At 49.0% G+C, this 20,465-nt stretch overlaps 1 protein-coding gene across 5 annotated transcripts in view; it reads right to left on the bottom strand.

Moving 5' to 3' along the window:
* The window catches only part of AGAP1 (ArfGAP with GTPase domain, ankyrin repeat and PH domain 1), a 572,049-nt gene that overhangs the window by 160,318 nt on the left and 391,266 nt on the right, over positions 1–20,465 (bottom strand). For 3 of the 5 annotated variants that reach the window (XM_070368539.1, XM_070368537.1, XM_070368536.1), the window contains one exon: positions 7,063–7,221. The exons of the other annotated variants lie outside the window; for them this stretch is intronic. In XM_070368539.1, coding sequence (XP_070224640.1) covers positions 7,063–7,221 — 159 coding nt within the window. The remainder of the gene's footprint in view (positions 1–7,062; positions 7,222–20,465) is intronic. 5 annotated transcript variants of the gene reach the window in all.

The raw sequence follows: 20,465 nt of genomic DNA, 5'->3' as shown, positions 1-20,465 counted from the left end.
AATAGTTGTTGCAGAGATAATTGTTCTGAATCTATCAATAAAGCCGAGCTGCCCCTTCATTGACTGTGAGCACCAATTTCTTTCACCCGGGATTATAAGTTGGTGTTCACGGGCTCACTCCTGCCATTACGGTGATAAACAGTTTAAACCACAACAGGGTCTGACATGTAGATCAATTCTGGGTCCATAAAGAATCTGCACAACAGGTTCTGGGACAGGAATTTACAGCCGCCACTTTTTATTCTCTCTTGCTGCAAAAATTACTTCTGTCAAACACTTAGGAGAGTGAGGAAAAATGTAAAAAAATTAATTTTTCATGTACTACCGGAGCAGCCTTTCTCAACACCGAAGCTCAAGATGAATATGTTTCTGCATTTAAAAAATTACTCGGAGCTGCATGCAGCGCTGAGTGGGAATGGGTCCCAACCCTCCACGCTGACTGCGAGCTGGGAGACAGCAATTTGAAAGCCTGAGCCAAGCTGTCTGCATTTCCTCTCGGGGCAGCTGTGGGTCTCACGTTAGCAACGCCAAATTATATTAGACATTTAATTTTAAACCTCAGGTACTTAAATGTGAAACCTTACCAAGTAATAGTCATAAAGCAGTGGGGCATTCCAGCTCACAGAATGGATTCTTCTTCCTCCCGCCCCCCCACCCCTCGCTTAATTTAACCACGACCTCCTGTTTTGTGGTTTTGCACACCACAACATCATCTAGCTAATTAGGAGTTTGCTCACAGCTGTTTGAAAGGCAGAAGCCCCCAGGGTACCTGTGCGTCCAGAGGGGAAGACTTGACAAAGTTCTCTGGAGCCAAAGTCTTAATTTAGAGTGGACGATGGGGTAGAGGAAAATGGAACCCCCACATTATGTACTATTATGTGCAATAAACACGTGGGATAATAAGAAGGCATATTCACCAGCACACAGGCACTCGGATTCGAAAGCTGCTGTCGCGCCCCTGCCCCCGCTCCTGCGGCTCCCACTGGGTAAGCGTTTCTATGACTCTGACATCCAAACCAAACGAAACGAAACCAAACGAAAAAGCAAGAGAGTTCCAGAAAAACATCTATTTCTGCTTTATTGACCACGCCAAAGCCTTTGACTGTGTGGATCACAATAAACTGTGGAAAATTCTGAAAGAGATGGGAATACCAGACCACCTGACCTGCCTCTTGAGAAACCTGTATGCAGTCAGGAAGCAACAGTTAGAACTGGACATGGAACAACAGACTGGTTCCAAATAGGAAAGGGAGTACGTCAAGGCTGTATACTGTCACCCTGCTTATTTAACTTATATGCAGAGTACATCATGAAGCACAAGCTGGAATCAAGATTGCCGGGAGAAATATCAATAACCTCAATATGCAGATGACACCACCCTTATGGCAGAAAGTGAAGAGGAACTAAAAAGCCTCTTGATGAAGGTGAAAGAGGAGAGTAAAAAAGTTGGCTTAAAGCGCAACATTCAGAAAATTAAGATCATGGCATCTGGTCCCATCACTTCATGGCAAATAGATGGGGAAATAGTGGTTGACATTCTTTTTTTGGGCTCCAAAACCGCTGGAGATGGTAACTGTAGCCATGAAATTAAAAGACACTCCCTGGAAGGAAAGTTATGACCAACCTAGATAGCATATTAAAAAACAGACATTACTTTGCCAACAAAGGTCCATCTAGTCAAGGTTATGGTTTTTCCAGTGGTCATGTATGGATGTGAGAGTTGGACTATAAAGAAAGCTGACCACCGAAGAATTGATGCTTCTGAACTGTGGTGTTGGGGAAGACTCTTGAGAGTCCCTTGGACTGCAAGGAGATCCAACCTGTCCATTCTAAAGGAGATCAGTCCTGGCTGTTCTTTAGAAGGACTGATGCTGAAGCTGAAACTTCAATACTTCGGCCACCTCATGTGAAGAGTTGACTCATTTGAAAAGACCCTGATGTTGGGAAAGATTGAGGGCAAGAGAAGGGGACGACAGAGGATGAGATGGTTGGATGGCATCACCAACTCAATACACATGGGTTTGGGTAAACTCCGGGAGTTGGTGATGGACAGGGAGGCCTGGCGTGCTGTGGTTCATGGGGTCGCAAAGAGTCGGACATGACTGAGCGACTGAACTGAACTGACATACAAACTAGAGACATGGGAGAAAGAGATAAAATGATTAAAAAAAAAAAAAAGGTGGAGTTTGTATTTTACTGCGACTTAGAGATAAAACACGATGGAGAGCCCTTAATCACTGCTTCTTTTGTGGTTATTTTCCAAGTGTGGCAGGGAATGCAGATGCCAAGTTGAGGTCCTGAAACCCATTCATAAACGTGTTTTCTTGAAGTCAGCCATTGGATCCTGTACCCTGGTTTTTATTAACAATTGCTTGGGGTATGGCCGGGTGGTACTAACGAGAGGGAAACCGGGATGTTACTCTGGATGCAAGTGAGCCCCAGTCGCCTAGAGTTCTTGACAACGTGCACTCCGATCCAGGAAGTCTAGCTGGAGCTCGGGACTCTGCGATTCTAGCTAACTTCCAGGGGCTGTCAGATACCACTTAGTCCGTGGACCACACTTTGAGAAGCAAGGATTTCGAGTGACGGTTCTCAGACGTCAGCCTACAGTATCATTCCATGGGGAGTATGTTAGCACAGAGGCTGCTGGGTGCCACCCTTGAGTTTTAGATTCAGTGGGTCTGGTAAGATCCCCTGGAGGAGGAAATGGCAACCCCACTGCAGTATCCTTGCCTGGAAAATCCCACGGACAGAGGAGCCTGGTGGGCTGCAGTTCATAGGGTCTCAAGGAATCGGACACGACTGAAGTGACTTAGCACCCAAGCACGGGACTGGGATGGGATTTAAGAATCTATATTTCTAACTAGTTCCTGGGGGACGTTGCTGTCACGGGTCTGGGCAGCGTTTTGAGAAGTGCTGATGCAGAGTCTGAGGCTTAAATCAGGCCACCTGGGTTCACATGGCAGCTTCACCAGGATGTGACTCTGCATAAGCGATATTGAGCCCTTCTGTACCAGAGTCTCCCCACCAGGAAATGCAGCTAAGAGCAGTGCCCACTCCATGGGCAGCAAACATGACGATCCACACGAGGGCCTCAATATCATTAGCTCTTTTTTATCATGACTACTGTTTCTCTTTTCAATCATATCTTGGGTGTGACACAGCCATCCGTCCTCAGGAAATACAGATGTGAAGGAAAATCCCTGTGAAACTGCAGGAACCTTATTTCTGTGAAACCTTCTGTTGTCTCTCTGGATCTTTGCTACTTAACATGTCAGCTCTAAGTTTTAAACAAGGTGCTAATTAACTCTGCAATTAAAAAAAGTTATTTATAGTTTATCTGGCTGTGCTGGGTCTCTGTCTCCTTGGGGTGAGGGGGGCTACTCTCTGGTTACGGGTAGAGGGCTTCTCACTGCTGTGGCTCTTGGTTGCGGAGTACAGACTCTAGGCACACGGGCTGCAGCTGTTGCAGCCCCTGGACTCCGGAGCACAGGCTCAGAAGCTGTGGCTCACTGGCTTAGTTGCTCCGGGCCGTGTGGGCTCTTTCCAGACCAGGGATGAAACCCGAGTCCCAGGTGTTGGCAGTCGGATTCTTAACCCCTGGACCACCAGGGAAGTCCTAATGCTGCAATATTGACCCCTTATCACTCATCGCAAATAGATGGGGAAACAATGGAAACAGTGAGAGACTTTATTTTGGGGGGCTCCAAAATCACAGCAGATGGTGACTGCAGCCGTGAAATTAAAAGATGCTTGCTCTTTGGAAGAAAAGCTATGACCAACCTAGACAGCATATTAAAAAGCAGAGACATTACTTTGCCTACAAAGGTGTGGCCCCTCCGCTGTTCCAAGCTCCCCTTTCCTCCTCTCCGAGTTTTGGTCCAAACAGCCTTCATGTTTAGAACCTCCTTCTGTGGTTTTACACACACAAGGAATCCATCTGGCTCCTGAAATGCTGCTCAAGTTTGATTCTCTTTGGGAAGTTTTCTGTGACTAACTCTCTCATCCTTAAACCAACTGTGCAGTTTCAGCCCGGGCTTTCTCCACCCACACCCCACTGCAGGCTCACACTGCTTCTCACCTCCTGTGTCCAGGCTTCGCGCTCTGGGGCAGCAGGAGGCCTAGCTGGTGTTTCACAAACACGCTACATGGAAGAACAATGGGCACCCGGCGTTAGTGTGTGACAATCGCTTGGTCCGTTTCAAAACAGCATTCATCCGGGGGTGACCTCAGTTTACAGGCACTTCATAAAGATGCCTGTACAGACGATGAGATGGCTGGATGGCATCACCAACTCAATGGAGATGAGTTTGAGTCGACTCTGGGAGTTGGTGACGGACAGGGAGGCCTGGAGTGCTGTGGTCCATGGGTTCTCGAAGAGTCAGACATGACTGAGCGACTGAACCGAACTGCACCGAACTGTACAGACCAAGGCAATCACCTTCCGTGGGAAGAGGCTTCCAACTAAATCAAGCGTCTGGAAATCGGGGAGTCTCTGATGAGACAAGGTGTGGGGGTGCTTTGGCTCACACCCGTGACCAGAGGCAAAGAGCTACTGGGTAGAGGGAGAGTTAGCTAGTAAGGCGTTTTTTTTTCGGGGGGCAGTGGGCTGCACTTTGCAGTATGTGGGATCTTAGTTCCCTGACCAGAGATCGAACCCGCGCCTCCTGCATTGGAAAGGCAGAGTCCTAAGCACTGGAGCTCCAGGGAAGCCCCCTAGAGAGTCTCTGTGCAAACAGAATATTTGTAAAGAATGGATTTTAGGTTCATATGCTGCTTCCAGTGCTTTTCCTGAAAAAATATTCTGAGTGTGTGGGAGGCCAACACTTGGGGTGAATCTTGTTCTTCTATATTATTACATAGTTATACTCCCCAAACATAACTCTTACGGCACATAAAGAGCCAAGCCCAAAGGTTGACCAAATCAGGCTACGCTGGGGGCTCAACAGTTCTCATCAGACGAGGAGAGCTCTGGCAGGGGGCAGCTGCTGGGCAAGGCAGGGCCAGGGCGGTGTGAGCACCGAGCCGAGGAGGCCCAGGTCAGCTCCTCCTACCCTCAAACACGAGCGCGCCTTCTCAGAAAGAGGGCGACATAAACCTGCTAGAACAAAGACTAATGCTAAAGGTCCTTCTAGTTAAGGCTATGGTTTTTCCAGTGGTCATGTATGGATGCGAGAGTTGGACTGTGAAGAAAGCTCAGTGCTGAAGAATTGATGCTTTTTAACTGTGGTGTTGGAGAAGACTCTTGAGAGTCCCTTGGACTGCAAGGAGATCCAACCAGTCCATTCTGAAGGAGATCAGCCCTGGCTGTTCTTTGGAAGGACTGATGCTAAAGCTGAAACTCCAGTACTTTGGCCACCTCATGCGAAGAGTTGACTCATTGGAAAAGACTCTGATGCTAGGAGGGATTGGGGGCAGGAGGAGAAGGGGACAACAGAGGATGAGACTGCTGGATGGCATCACTGACTTGATGGACGTGAGTTTGAGTGAACTCCGGGAGTTGGTGATGGACAGGGAGGCCTGGCGTGCTGATTCATGGGGTTGCAAAGAGTCAGACATGACTGAGCAAATGGACTGAACTGAACTGAACTGAAAAATGGATACACTGCAGAGAACTGGCCAATGCAATTAAGTATGTAATGGAGAAGGAAAGGGCAACCCACTCCAGCATTCTTGCCTACAACTTAGCTATTAAAACGAGTATGTGGACTACTTGCCCCTCCAAAAAGAAAAGTGACCGTGGCAACAAGAGCACATACTCAGGGGCAGAAGCCACAGGCGGGCGGTGCCCTACACACCTAGGGACCATACAAGGGCGGGAAGAGCACACCCATTTGAAGAAAATAACATGGAGGTCACCTGCCAAGGCCGTCCGGTCGGCAGGGGGAGCGGGGAGGGGGGTCTGCTTGAAACACAGCCCAGTCTGCTGAGACACTGGGCCTTCTGGGGCCCCGATGACTGTGAACACACATGTGTCACATTACAAGGGAATAACCTGCAGGCAGCTAATGTATAACGACTTCAACCCCTGAATTTCTAGAGGTGCTGTCATGATACCAGACAAGAGGTGAAACGCCCAGCCCCTGAAGAGGCTGGAGGCAGAGGTTTGCTCTCCATGGAAGCATCTCGTTTTGTCTGAGGAAGGAGGAGGGAGTGGGGTGCTGGGCTCCAGGTGAGGCCGTGTGTACGCCCCAGGCCCGCGAGGCCATAGCACCCTTTGGCGCTGCCTTCCCAGACCCTGCTTCTCCTCCTGGGCCTGGCAACGCCTCTCCTTAAGGCCTCTGCTTGGCGGCCGCTTGGAGAAGCGTGGGGGAGACAAGGATGCTGTTTACCCAAAGTACACGTCCTGCGGCAGCAGCTGCTGGGTCTACAGGGAAGACCTGATGCTGAATCTTTTAATTAGAACAAATTATGCTAAAATTACTCTAAAATCCTGTCTGATAGATGGCACAGTACAGTGGGAATTCCTTTAAATACCGGTGAACAGGCCATAGACAAAAATGCCACAGGCAAAGCATGTTGCAGTAAGCGGGGCCTCGATGCTGCATAATTCATGTGCTCACACATATGTCAAGATGGTTTCCCGGGAGCACATTTGTTTCCCAAGAAGATGTCCACACTTGAAAAAAAAAAAGGAAGAGGGAAGACTCTCCCAAACTTAAGAGGATATACCAGGAACCTGGGACAACAGATAAGGAGGAAGAATTATGTGCTTTGATTTGATGCCAAAAAAGTGAAGCCTAACCACCAACAGCGCACCCTAATGATGGAACATGAAGGTCACGTCGTGGAGGGCTGTGTGAGCCAGGGCACAACCTCTCCCAAAGCCTCAGTTTCCCAGTCTGTCAAGGGGGCGAACCTCCGCCGCATCCCTGCACCGGAGCGGGACACGCGATGACGCGGGTGAAGCGGCCGATGGAGGACGCAACTGCTCGACAGGTGGACGGCGTGATGCCATCGGCAGGGCGGCCGCGCTCACAGCAGAGCGTCGCCTCCAGCCTCTGGTTTACAACCGAGGACCGCGGGGCGGCCCAGGTCCGCGGGGCCGTGCCTCTCTCTTACCACTGCTGATGGCTGAGTTTGCAATGACCGTAGCCTCGCTCCACTGGTCGGCACTGGAGACGGAGTAGGACCGCTGCTGCATGCCGTCCGCTCGGCTGTTGAAGGAGCCCAGGCTGACGCCGCTCGCCATCTGAGACCCAGGCGCACTAGCGACACTCCCTAGGAATAAACAAGTCAGGTGAACACCAGCGCGCACTGCACACCCGAAGCCGGCACGAGTTAGTCTGGGGGCTACGCGCCTGCGCACCGTGGACCTGACGCCGCGCGCACCTGGCGTCCGGATTCACGAAAATGAGAGGCAACACGTGAAACAACATTCCAGAGGAAGACAGGGTGAAGCAACCCTGGTGCTCAACAAAGGAACCCAAGGCTTCAGGTGGCTGCAACCCCCGCGAGCCAAGACAAGGACGCGCACCACCATCTCTAGACGCAGCAGCGGTGAAGACAGGAGACCCACTTCTGGGGGGGGGGAAAAAACTACTCCTGGCGGGGCCTCCCTGGTGGCGCAAGGGTCAAGAATCCACCAGCCAACGAATGAGCCTCGGATCGATGCCTGGGTTGGGAAGATCCCCGGGGAAGGAACCCACTCCAGTATTCTTGCCTGGAGAATTCCACGGACAGACGAGCCTGGCAGGCTACAGTCCAAGGGGTCGCAAGGAGTTGGACACGGCTGAGCGACTAAACAACAACGATATTCCCAGCAGGCCAGCGAGACAAGGCGGGTCCTGGAGGAGTCCTGCTGCGTCAACGAATCGGTGCAAGCGAAACTATCGCCAATCGGATTGCCCTGTCTGGTGCCAGAGAGTTATTCTCGTGGGCCAGCTATACTCTAGGGTCAACGCAAATCAAAGTTCCTATATGCGACACGGGTGGCAGAGTCAGGCTCTTAAACCAGATAAGTTTACTCTTCGCCTTCAAAAGAGACTACACAGAGGGAAAATAACCTTGGCAACTTCACAGCATGCAGTGCGGTGGAAAAACAATTCCATTGTATACTTAATGATTTGAATCAGTTGCTCAACATCAGAGTGAATTATTATCTGGTCACCAGGATTTCAAACTCAAAAGTATAATTAAGCGCCTTTCTCTGAAGCTCAGCCAATCACACCTTGCTGCTAGCGAGTTCCTTGCATCTGTAAGGAGATCTTTGAAGGTATTAAATGGTTTCTTTTTATTTTTAAACATTCCTCCCATTTTTTTTTAAAGTTTAGAACCAGTTAAGTTCTAAATTGTCTCCATAGAAGGTTTTCATGGTGCAGGATTTTAAATACATAGAGCATACTAGTAGTTCCTAAATCTGGCCAATTACCAGAATTACCCATGGAGCTTTTTTTAAAATAGCATCTGCAAAAAAACATTCAAATTTTGATTCCCAAGGTCTGGAGGGTAGAGCTCGAGGGAACACACATTTTTCAGAAGGACTTTGGCAGTCCTGGTGAGCAGTGAAGAGGCGGAAACTAGGGCCCAGCCACAAACAAGGCCCTCACTGTCATCGCACGAAGCGGAAAGATCCTGCTCTTAAAAATATATTTCTACCTTAAAAAACGATGCCGACTATACGCCGCTGTGGAAGCTGGGTGCATCTCGAACATCGCAAGAGAAATAAAAACTACAGTGGAGGCTCTTCAGCAGCAAGGAGACAGATCAGAGATGCTCCTGAGAAGTGCACCCGCCCTGGCTCCTCGGCCAGGCTTCGGGGATCTGCAGCCAGCCAGCTTCCTGTCTCCCTCCCGGCTTGGATGTTCTGATTCTAGGACTTGCTCGCGCCCCAGGAATGCGCAAAGTCTCACGTCCTGAATGACAGCGTCAAAACCAGCGCTGGTGCCCGTTCCAGCCCCGTCCTCACGGCAGCCCCTTGGGACGGCAGCGGGCCAGGTGTGCAGCATCTCACAAGGACGGGGGCGCCGAGGCTCAGTGAGGTGCCATGAAGGGCCACCACACACGCTCCTCGGGGTCTTCTCCACCTGCCATCACAGGGAGCGGTCCTTGGGTGCACTGTGGCCAGATGCCTGCACAGCAGGGCAGTGTAACAGCAGGACGAGCACAGCCTGGAGCTGAGCAGGTGCTCCCCTTGGGCAGCTCAGCAAGGTCTTCCCTGGGCTGATGCCTGCGTCTCCCACCACCTTCTGCCCTCTCAAGGAGGATACCCACTGGGCGGCATCCATCAGCTCAGGTACCTCTGGCTCCCTGTTTGGCTGGACCAGGTGGGAATACCGGAGTGTGAGGTGGGGTGCGCACGTCTGGGCTCCCTCCCTGAGCGGGTGCCCCGGGGCTCCCTGTGCTGGAGGCTTGCTGGGGTCACCTCTTCCCCTTTGGGTCTGGGGTGGTCCTGGTGCTGCTCTGCCAGCCCTGCCACCTGCACCACCTCCTGGCTCCCCTCCGCCCACACCTCTCTCCCTCTGACCAGAAGGGTGTGGTCCTCAGCCTTTCCCTTCCCTGTGGGGACGCCGGTCCCACGCACCCACCATTTAAGAGGGGGTCACATCCCCTCCTGAGGCGCTGAGGCCCTTCCTGCTTTCAACAGCAGAACTGAGAAAAATGCTAACATTTTTGGGACTTCCCTGGGGGTCCAGTGGTGAAGACTCCAAGCTTTCAATGCCAGGGGGGTTGCAGGTTGGATTCCCTGGTTGGGGAATCAAGATTCCCACATGCTGGGTGTGTGGCCATGAAAAAAAAAAGCTAACATTTTTATGGTGGATGAAAGGAAAAGAAAGAGAACAGGAGGAAAAGTACAGTGGTAATAAGATGCATGTGGGCTACGGCCCCAACTCTGAGCCAGGACTCCCCCAAGCCCATGCTACCCACAGGGCTGCCTGCTGTTTGGTGAGAATGTTAAGGCGATGCTTCCATCCTCCCTTCAGTGCCCATCTGTACCTCTGACAAGTCCTTATCAAGTGTGGGCATGTGTGCACTCAATCGTGTCCAACTCTTCATGACCCCATAGCCCACCAAGCTCCTGTGTCCATGGGATTCTCCAGGCAAGAATACTGGAGTGGGTTGCCATTTCCTTCTGCAGGGGATCTTCCTGACCTGGGGATGGAAAGCAGGTCTCCTGCATTGCAGGTGGATTCATTACCATCTGAGACACCAGGGAAGCCCATCAAGTGTGTGATTTGTCCACAAAATCTCATTTCACACTACCTTTAGGCACACAAGGCCAAACACCTGAAAAGCCAAGAATAAGGTCACCGTCTATCTGTCTTTGGACTGATGAATCTATTAGGTGCCTTTTCCTTTGTTCATTCTGTCTGGGGTGTGGTCCCGAGGACAACCAGCCCCAAACCCTCCTGACACATTTGCTTCCATCAAAAGGTGGACGGGATGATCTAAATGTGTCTATCCCTGACTACTCGGTGCCAGACTCCAGGAGTAAGTGTCCACATGCACTCAGACGCCGAGGTCAACCTCAACTCCAGATCAGGGACACAGGAAACGCTCAAATGGAGACATCCAATAAAGGGCCAATCTTAGGACGATAAGCTCTTTGTCTTAAGGTCAAACATCTACCATTGGAAAGCGAAGGGGTGGATTCATTACAAATGTACAGCTAATGAAAAGCTATGACGACACCGACTGTACACCTGGCTTTCCAACTCTCAGCTGCTTGGCGAATGAAATTTTTAGCACATTATGCTGCTGGTGGATCTGCTTTGGGGTTCAGCTCCTAAGGGGCCCCCAAGGAACCAAACTGGGGTCTCTGGAGTGAAGAAACTCCCTTCAAGGCTGCATGGTCCTGGTGTCTTATTGCAGAATCCGTATGAGACCCAAAACAGCTGTGTGGAATCCTTAGGCAAGCCCACGCTGAGGACCCGTCAGCTGGCGAGGATCTTCTTATTCCTATGTCCTCAGTCACGTCTGACCCTTTGTGACCCCATGGGTTGTAGTCTGCCAGGCTCCTCTGTCCATGGGATTCTCCAGGCAAGAATACTGGAGTGGGTTGCCATTCCCTTCTCCAGGGGATCTTCCTGACCCGGGGATCGAACCTGCATCTCCTGCAAAGGAGGTGGGTTCTTTACCTCTAGTGCCGCCTGGGAGTTTCTTCACTCCAAAGACTCCAGTTTGGTTCCTTGGGGGCCCCCTCAGGGGCTGAACCCCAGTGCAAGTCCTCCTGGGAGGTGCCAGTGGTAAAGAACCCGCCTGCCAAGGCAGGAGATGCAAGAGATGCAGGTTCGAATCTTGGCTTGGGAAGATCCTCTGGAGGAGGAAATGGCAACCAACTCCAGTATTCTTGCTTGGAAAATTCCATGGACAGAGGAGCCTGGCAGGCTACAGTCCACGGGGTCACAAAGAGTCAGACATGACTGAAGTGACAGGCATACGAAAGAATGAAATCCTAGTGTTTGCAGCAACATGGCTGGGCTTGGAGAGCATTAGGCCAAGTGAAGTAAGCCAGACAGAGAGAGACAAATGTGGTATGACATCACGCACACGTGGCACCTAAAAACCACGACAAAGTGAGTATAACAAAGAAGCAGACGCGAGGGCAACAAAGGAGCTGTTACCAGTGGGAGAGGGAGGGGGACGGGCACAAACTCTTAGGTATAAAATAAGCTGGTACACCATGGGGAATACAGCCACTATTTTATAACTCTAAATGGAGTATAACCTTTAAAATTGTGACTCACTATACCTGTAACTTCCATAATAATATTGTACTTCAATAAAAAGTTTTAAACAAATTTAAGAGGACCAAAAAATCATACAGACGTGCACCAACAACCCACCAGAACAACATGTATAAGAATGTACGTGGCCGAATTGTTCAGAATAACTCCACACTAGAAATGGCTGAAACGTCCATCCACCCGCCACGGGCACCTGGGGGGAGATCCAGAGCAGTAAGATGGAGGGAGTCTGACGTGGGCCACCCCAGGACAGACATCAGACAGGGTGTGGACCCACAGAAGACAAAGCCCAGGGCACCACCTGTCCTGGTCCCACACAACCGTGCAATGGGGCAAACCCAACTGTGGAGCAGGAAAGGAGACGAGGCCCCCCCCTGCATGAGTAGGGGGCGATGCAGGCGGTGGTGGGATGGGATGCAGGGGGCTGCCGGGGCTGCCAGGGCTGCCGGCCACCTGCTGTGACTTGACCTCCACGCTGGTCGCCCACGTTGTTGTCCTTTAGTCGCTCAGTCGTGTCCGACTCTGCGATCCCTGAGGACTGTAACCCACCAGGCTCCTCTGTCCATTGGGTTTCCCAGGCAAGAATACTGGAGTGCATTTGCCATTTCCTTCTCCAGGGGGTCTTCCCGACCCAGGGATGGAACCCACATCTCTGTGTCTCCTGCACTGCAGGTGGATTCTTTACTGCTGACCCACAAGGGAAGCCCCATACACTTAGCTAGAACTTAGGATTTTGTGCTAAGTGTATATTCTGGAGAAGGAAATGGCACCCCACTCCAGTACTCTTGCCTGGAAGATTCCATGGATGGAGGGAGCCTGATAGGCTACAGTCCATGGGGTTGCAAAGAGTTGGACACGACTGAGCAACTTCACTGTATATTAAATTAATATAATTTAGCACCCCACCCCCCAAAAAAAAACTTAAAAAAAAATAAGATAAAACTCATTTGAATGGTTTGTGAATGCAGAGGTCAGATCAGGAGGCATGAGATAAAGTTATCCAGGAGTAAGGAGACAGTTTCACCAGCATTAAGTCCCCAAGAGTGGTCCAGCCCTATGAAGTACGGGATGCTGGCGTCCAGAGGAAGCGAGGCACAGAAGGACCGCTTTGGTATCACCTCAGTATTTTCCCCCAGCGTCTGCATTATCACGACACACATGATCGACTTCCTGGTCCATTCTGAACTCAGAAGCCTGTTCCCTCAAAGACCCCTGCTCTGGATCATCTGGTTGCTGGCCTTGATGGGCAGGGGCGGCTGCATTACGATGCTAATCCACGGAGCCTCACGCCAGCCCCTTGATATGGAGATGTGTGTGCCCACTGGGCCGGCTGATTAGTGCAAGCTTCCATGTGTCAAAAGCGCCAGATTCTTCCCCAAGAATAATTTTAGCTTTACTTACATCCCTAAAGTGTGAGAGTTGATTTGAAAAGGTACTTACCTCCACCATATGCTATTTTTCTTTAAACAATTTGCATTTCAAAGTGAATATGGCATTTATAGCTGAATGAATATCAGTATGTTGCCTGATCTCACACAAGCATGAAAAAGATGCTGGTTTTCTATTGAACAAGAATGTTTTCATTCGCCAAATGACATCAAAGACAGAATTCCTCTTTTAAGCTATAGGCTTATTACATTAAAATAGCCTGTCCTGATTTAAAAAAAAAATACCCTGAAATAAGGCTTTTCATAGCATTCAAATAGAGATTAATCAACAATCTTTTTTCTTTAATACAAAATTCTGCTCACTGCATGTCCTGATTTTGGTTTATCTTCAATAAAGAGATTTGATCCTTCCTACCAATGCTTCAACTGGGAAAACAATACTTGGGATTTGACTTACTGGTGAATCAGCCTGGAAAAGGGCAGAAACTCTTGGTGATGGTGATAATGAAGTTTCATGCAGTCCGAGAGTGGAGGAGAAAAACCCAAAGAAGATTCTATGAGCGTGTGAGTATGAAACAGACCTTTATTTCCATTGTAGGACTTTGTAATTTCTTTTAAAAAATCATAATTACAGGAAAAAGATTGATAGGCACTCACTCTTTCCCTCGGAGGTCTCACCCTTTGAAATACAGACTGCTCTTGGAGGCCTTTTTTTTATTCCTGTGTGGCTTCAAATCTTATTAAAAAGACTCAAGAGTTCAATGTTACCATGCAAACCTACGGCTACGCCCCGGCCCGCTCCGAGCATGGGAGGGAAAACCAGGTTGGCTGGAATCAGGACTGGACAGTGGAGGCCTTCCTAACGGCTACATCACTTCAAACTAGGCCTTCGCCATCTGTTCCGTCCTCTAATTATAAACCCAAAAATAATATAATTCACAACACTACCATAAAAAGTGAGATACAAATGATTTAAGTGCCTGTGAGGAGGGCCCATTCGCCTCACTATTTGCATTGGAAATCTGCCCTCCTTTTGGCAACCAGGATTTCAGGCTAAGAGGATTTTTTTTCCCAAGGACACCTTCAGTAGCTTTTCTTAAAGATGCAGGCATTCTGGACTCAGCACTACGTGACGGTTGTTTTGTAAAAGAGCACAATTCCACACGTTTACCGCTGAGACGGGAATCGTGTGTTTCTCAGAATGCTGTGCATTCTGTTTATCTTTGGGGTATATATTTTCTGCAGTATGCTGACTGGAGAAAAAAGAATGTAGAGTCCAGACTCAGGGGTAATGACACATCTAATTACTACTAAATAAAACATTGTGGCCATGCCCAGAATTGAAAATCCTGGAATTAAGACAATCCATGGTTATTTCCTAGAATGTGGAAACAGCTCATTTTATTCGGATTTCTCCCTGTTCTAAAGATGATGCCAAGTGGGGGAAAAAAAATGGGAGTATGCTTTGTTGTAGAAATTACTCAAACTTATTTTGCAAGGTTATACAGATACACAGATAATGTAAATTAGAAGTCTACTAAAATTCACCTAATAGATCAACTCATTATTGGACATGCACATATTTTTCTTAGTTATGACCACAGAAAAGGTGTCATATTCTATTGCACTTCTTTAATATAATGTCCCACCCATTTCTCATTATTGTTCCAAAACCTTCATGATTTAGATCTAGAGCATCTCACTGCTCTAATGGAGATGACTCACCCTGCCATTGTCTTACCTCCGCATTGTTTTGGCTGTTTGAAATTTCTCACTATCATAAACAACGTTGCAAGGGACATCTTCTACTTTTAGACTTTTCCTTAGGCTGATATCCTAGAAGAGTTATTATTGATTGGGTCAAACAGCAGTAACATCTTTCTGACTCACGATATATGCTATGAATTAATTCTCTTAATGGACCAGTGGGCTAAAAGAAGATGGAACCTGAGCAAACAAGTCAGGTCATAATTTGTAAAATGGACACAACAGTAACAGTGATGATGATCATAATGAGATAATCACTGAGGTTAATACAGGACCAGATTACACAAAGCACTCTGCCAACTGCCAAGCTTCTGAAGATACTAGTTGCTACTAATTTTGCCAATGGTGAGTTTTCCTTTTCCCTACAGTTTAATTTTTTTTCAGCAAAAATGGTGATACTGCTAATGTTGTGTTTGACTCTAAAATCTAAAAAGTCTGGGTACTCTACCCTGTTTCCCTTGTGGTGGCGTCCTGGTGTGTGTAAGCTGCTCAGACCGTTTGCCTTGTATCTGTGTTTCGATGTTCTAGTCAACACCTCCCGTGAGCCCGAGCACTCATTCGCTGGATGACGCTTCTCGAACCCCTGCTCCTGCACACGGCCCGGCACGGTGTTTAGTCTTGGCACAACTTGACGACACACTTCCCACTCTCAGTCTCCCCACCAGAGGCGATGCCAAAGTCATCAGAAGTGGAGCAGATAACGTGGAAGACAGAGAGAGGAGAAATCACGTGCTCGGGGCTGACGCAAGCAAAGGATGAAAGAGAGGACCTCACGGTGCGGAGAGGTGAGCTGGAGCATCCAAGGCCCATCCCAGCGTACATCCCGTCGCTGGGATGCCGCACCACCTTGGGGACGGATAGAATTTGATGTCTGCTACAGTTTAGGATGAAACCCTTAAGCCCATCAGAAAGTAAGTTCTAATACCTGGAAATGGGTTTAAATATTTACTCCAAAGACAAAGCCTGCGTCTTCCAGCTGGGTGGCGTGGCACTCATTCTTGCCAATGACACCTGCACTTCTCCTGCCCGTTTACATGTGAGTGATGAACACTTGGCTACTGAGCATTCTGAAGATGCTGACGAGAGCAACCATCACCCGTGCGTATTTACACGATGCTTACTTAGCCACAAGCCGTTTCTCGGTACAGGTTATATGAACAAGTTTATATGCGGTAGTTATAATGAGGTATGACAACATTACACAAAAGGAGGTTAACACTAAGGATTTTAAGTAATAAAACATGAATTTAACACTTATGCAGTCAGTTCAGTTGCTAAGTCGTGTCTGACTCTTTGTGACCGACCCCATGGACTGCAGCCAGGCCTCCCTGTCCATCACCAACTCCCAGAGCTTGCTCAAACTCATGTCCATTGAGTCGGTGATGCCATCCAACTGTCTCATCCTCTGCCTTTCTCCTCCTGCCTTCAATCTTTCCCAGCATCAGGGTCTTTTCCAATGACTCAGTTCAATAATGTTTTATAAAACACAAAGTCCAAGATGCTCATCTCTTGTCTTCTAGTGCCTTGTTTGGCTCTGTGCCCTCAAGAACTTATTTCAATCGCTCAGTTCCTTCTTTAACGTATCCCTTCTCCTCCATCTGATATACGCAATAGGCATTTTTGCACAAAACCCCCTGTAGCTGAGCGGCGCACTGCTTTGAGGGCAGGTGTCTCTGGCTCTCACTGCGTCTCCTAAGCCCTTTCAAGGAGGCGGCCGTGATGCCCACACAACGGCCCCACGCCCAGGCCTGTCCACCTGGACTTCCTCCTCTCCTCTCCAGGCCTCACAGAATCATCTCTTAGGACTGAATAGAGGCCGTCTGTGAGGAGTGAGGGCGCTGAGCAACTCCGTGTTTGCAACTGTGAGGATGTGAAGGGGGCTACTTGTTTGTGAGTCAGGACATTTGGGGGGCTGACTCCTCACTAGGAACATTCCAGAGAGAGGCAAGGTCTCTGCAGGCGTGGTTACTTGAAATGCCAGGCCACAAGGTTTGGAGCTGGTGAAGCATCAAGATGACTTGGTTCTCCTCTGCCAATGCGGGAATGATTACGTAGCAAGTAGGCCAACCATGGACTTGACTCGCACAGAAGGGCTGTAACCTGAGGCCCCGACCAGCCTTCCTGAAGACCGTGGGTCATGTACTGACGTCTGTCTCAGAGCTCCGCCTCTCCAGCCCTTTTCCTACAGCTCCTCCATGCCGACTATTTTGCTGATCATGAAAGCATCGTATCAACAGCTGAAATCCTATTCTCCACTGGACACACACATTTTTGAGAGGGGAGAAAGTCTCTACAGCAACTTGTATTTACTTATTGGAATATCTGTTCCCACAGAGATATACAACTTAGTATTGCCAACACCCCTCGTATGTTTATAATGAAAACCATCAAGGGTTAACTTACTTTTGTCAGTTCTTACAGAAAGGAACACTGCATTTGGAGTTTAAACGACTGAAGATGGTTTCCTTAAACTGGAAGGCGTGGCTTTGATTTCTATGTGACCTGTACCCCAAAGGTCTCAACCACAGAATACTGCAGTGGAGGAACCACTATCTGAAAGCCAACATAGTTACCCTCAATATTTATCACTTTTATATCTCACATGACAGGCGATATTCAAGAATATTTACTTCATGCAAAAATAATTGCCGGGTCATGACGTTAGGAGAGGATCACAAAAGAAGAGAAGTAGTGGTCTCCAGCTCAAAGAGTTTACAATTTAATGCCGGAAACGATATAGCCACGTTTGCCTAAGCCTCAGGGGAAGAACGTGCAAACAGAGCAACAGCCAGCAGTAAGAAGGCATTTCTCCTAACAGCAGAAGACGCCGAACTAAATAATGGCTTGCGTCATTTCACTTCAGATGTCACCAACTTTCTCAAATTCTAGTCTTAGAGAAACCCCACGAGACATGTTTAACCTCAAAATAATGAATTACTACTTAGCCATCAAAACCTAGCCCGCTGAAACCTGGTTTATGGAAGCAGACCTCACCATGTGATGCTGATTTGGGGGAGTATTCTCAAGCAAATTAATTCCCAACCAAGAAAGCGAGAGTCTGCAAGCGTTCCGCCAAGTTATAGGAGTTTAGGCGAGGCGGCCAATTTATGTACCGGCGGGTTCGTGCTGTAAATAGAACCCAGGGTGTGGGCAATAATCGGTGGCCAAGGCAGGGACGGGGTGAGAAGCCAGGCTCTGAAGCCCTAACAAGCCTGAGACGTGACCCACCGGGAGGGGATCGCTCATCTGGCTCACGGAACAGGCTCTGGAGTTATTACCATGTCTTCTAGACCATCTGAAACTAAACAAAGAAAAACTTTTGTTTCTATGAGACAACCATGGATCCAGTTTTGATGCTGCGTGATTTTTTTTTTTTTTAATAGCTATTACCACTGTAGCAGCAGCTTAGCGACTCGGCGTCTGCAGTGTGAGCAGTTTTGATAAACAGCCTCTGCGGGCCACACAACGGGGATAATGTATCCTTAAGTACCGCCAATGAGCTGCCATTCTGCACAGCCAATTACTTCTGTGCGTCTGTCACTCAAAGGAAAAATGACTGAGCCCATTAGATCAAACCTTTGTCACTGTTCCTAATGCACTCTTAGGCCTCATTAATCTCCGGGAGCAGCAACAGAGCCGCCGGTGTCTCATTGCCTCCCCCGATCAGGCCCACGTGAAGCCTCTCATCTCTCCCCCAAGTGCTCCGCGTTAATCAAGCTCTCCTTATTACCCCAGTCCCTGTCACGGCGGAGAGCGCGCTCCCTCTTAAATGCTCTCATTATGACCCATCTTTAGAGCCGGCTAAGTGGAAAAAAAAAAAAAAGAGAGAGGAGAGGGAGAGAGGGAGAAAGAGGACGGGAGAGAAAGAGGAGAGGAAAAAGCAAGTCCGATCACATTAATATTCATGACAATAATTAGTATTCTAGGTCACTGAATATTCATGCTATTAGTTTGGTTTTTTATGGGTTTGCTGGATGTCCTGATTACTGAAGTGTGGAGGAAAACAGCATGGTTGAGACTTTCGATGTCAACGGTGGTTCATCCGCAAAACACGTTGAGATCCTCGCCGCCCCCCACCAGAAAAAAAAATCAGCTCGACCCTTGGGGGTGGCTTTCCTATTTCGAAACTGCTGGGGGCCTGTGCTGGGGGGAGGTGGAGGAGAAGTGGGGGGGAAAGGTCTCCCCCCTTTCACAGAGGTCCCAGCATCAGTGTGGTGAGGGTGAAAACACACCCACAAATACCCAACAAAAGACGCGCTTTGAGGACCACGAGAGAGCTGTCATCTCAAGATTGAATGTTGCAATCAGGAGCTGGGGAGAGCACAGGAGTAGAGAGAGGGTGGACACACAGCAGCAGAGCGGGGGGCCCCCTTGAGATCCGGGGGCATCTCCTGCTGCCATCCTGGGGGGAGCTGGGGGGTGGGGGGACATGGGCTTAGTAAGTCTAAGCCACTAAGTCTACCCAACGGCTAAATGAACACTTCATGGCACCTGCAAAATTAATTCAAAGACCTGAGTTCTCAACCCTCTTCCTTTTCTTCACCGGTGATGAGCCGGACTATCATGATGGATTCCTGACACAGAGCTGAAGTCAGGCTTTGGAAAAGCAGAGCTTGTGTTACCCTTACAGGGATGGAGGCAGGCACTGTTCTCCCGTTTTCGAGACGAGGGAGCTGGGCGTTTAGAGACACCTGCACGAGGTCCTAAGATGGGGGAGGTGGGATGCAGTTTAGTGTCTGTGACTCCAGAGCCCCCACTGTGGGCCCTTATGTTTTCTTGCTTTCTACTGAAATGTCGAAACTGTCAGAGCTGACATAACTCTGTATTCTGTCACATGTGGATACAGTTCTACCAACCTGGCCTAAAACTCATGTCAGAAAGTATTTCTGGACATTTGACCACCTTATCTGGAAAAGTTTTTTTTTTAGAAAGTTTAGTAGCTCAGTCATGTCCGACTTTTTGCAACCCCATGGACTGTAGCCTACCAGGCTCCTCCGTTTATGGGATTTTCCAGGCAAGAGTACTGGGTTGCCATTTCCTTCTCCAGAGGATCTTCCCGACCCAGGGATCGAACCTGGGCTCCCACATTGTAGGCAGACGCTTTACCGTCTGAGCCACCAGGGAAGTGGAAGTCCTTCCACCTTCTCTGGAAGCATCCCTGAAATGACAGTTGGGTAGATCCTCTAAAATGTGACTTCTGATGGGTTCCCTTAGAATGGCAATGTAGGACTTCCCTGGTGGTGCGGTGGATACGAATCCACGTGCCAAGGCAGGGGACATGGGTTTGATCCCTGGTCCAGGAGAATCCCACATGTGCGGAGCAACTAAGCTGCTGAGCCACAATTACTGAGCCAGCGCTCTAGAGCCCACCAGTCGCAACTACCAAGCCCATATGCTGCGACTACTGAAGCCCGCATGACTAGAGCCTGTCTCCACAACAAGAGAAGCTGCAGCCATGAAGAGCCTGAGCACTGCAAGGAATGTCACCCTCGCTTGCTGCAACTAGCAAAAGCCCGCACAAAGCATCAAAGATCCAGCACAGCTAAAACTGAACACAAATAAAAAGAATGGAAAAGGCAGATGCTGCCCTGGGCATCCTGAGAAACGGATCTTGGAGGAAGGG

This window comes from Bos mutus, chromosome 3, assembly GCF_027580195.1.
Source record: "Bos mutus isolate GX-2022 chromosome 3, NWIPB_WYAK_1.1, whole genome shotgun sequence".
Taxonomy (NCBI): Eukaryota; Metazoa; Chordata; class Mammalia; order Artiodactyla; family Bovidae; genus Bos; species Bos mutus.
The sequence above is the reverse complement of the archived record's forward strand: the minus strand, read 5'-3'. Positions and strand labels throughout refer to the sequence as shown.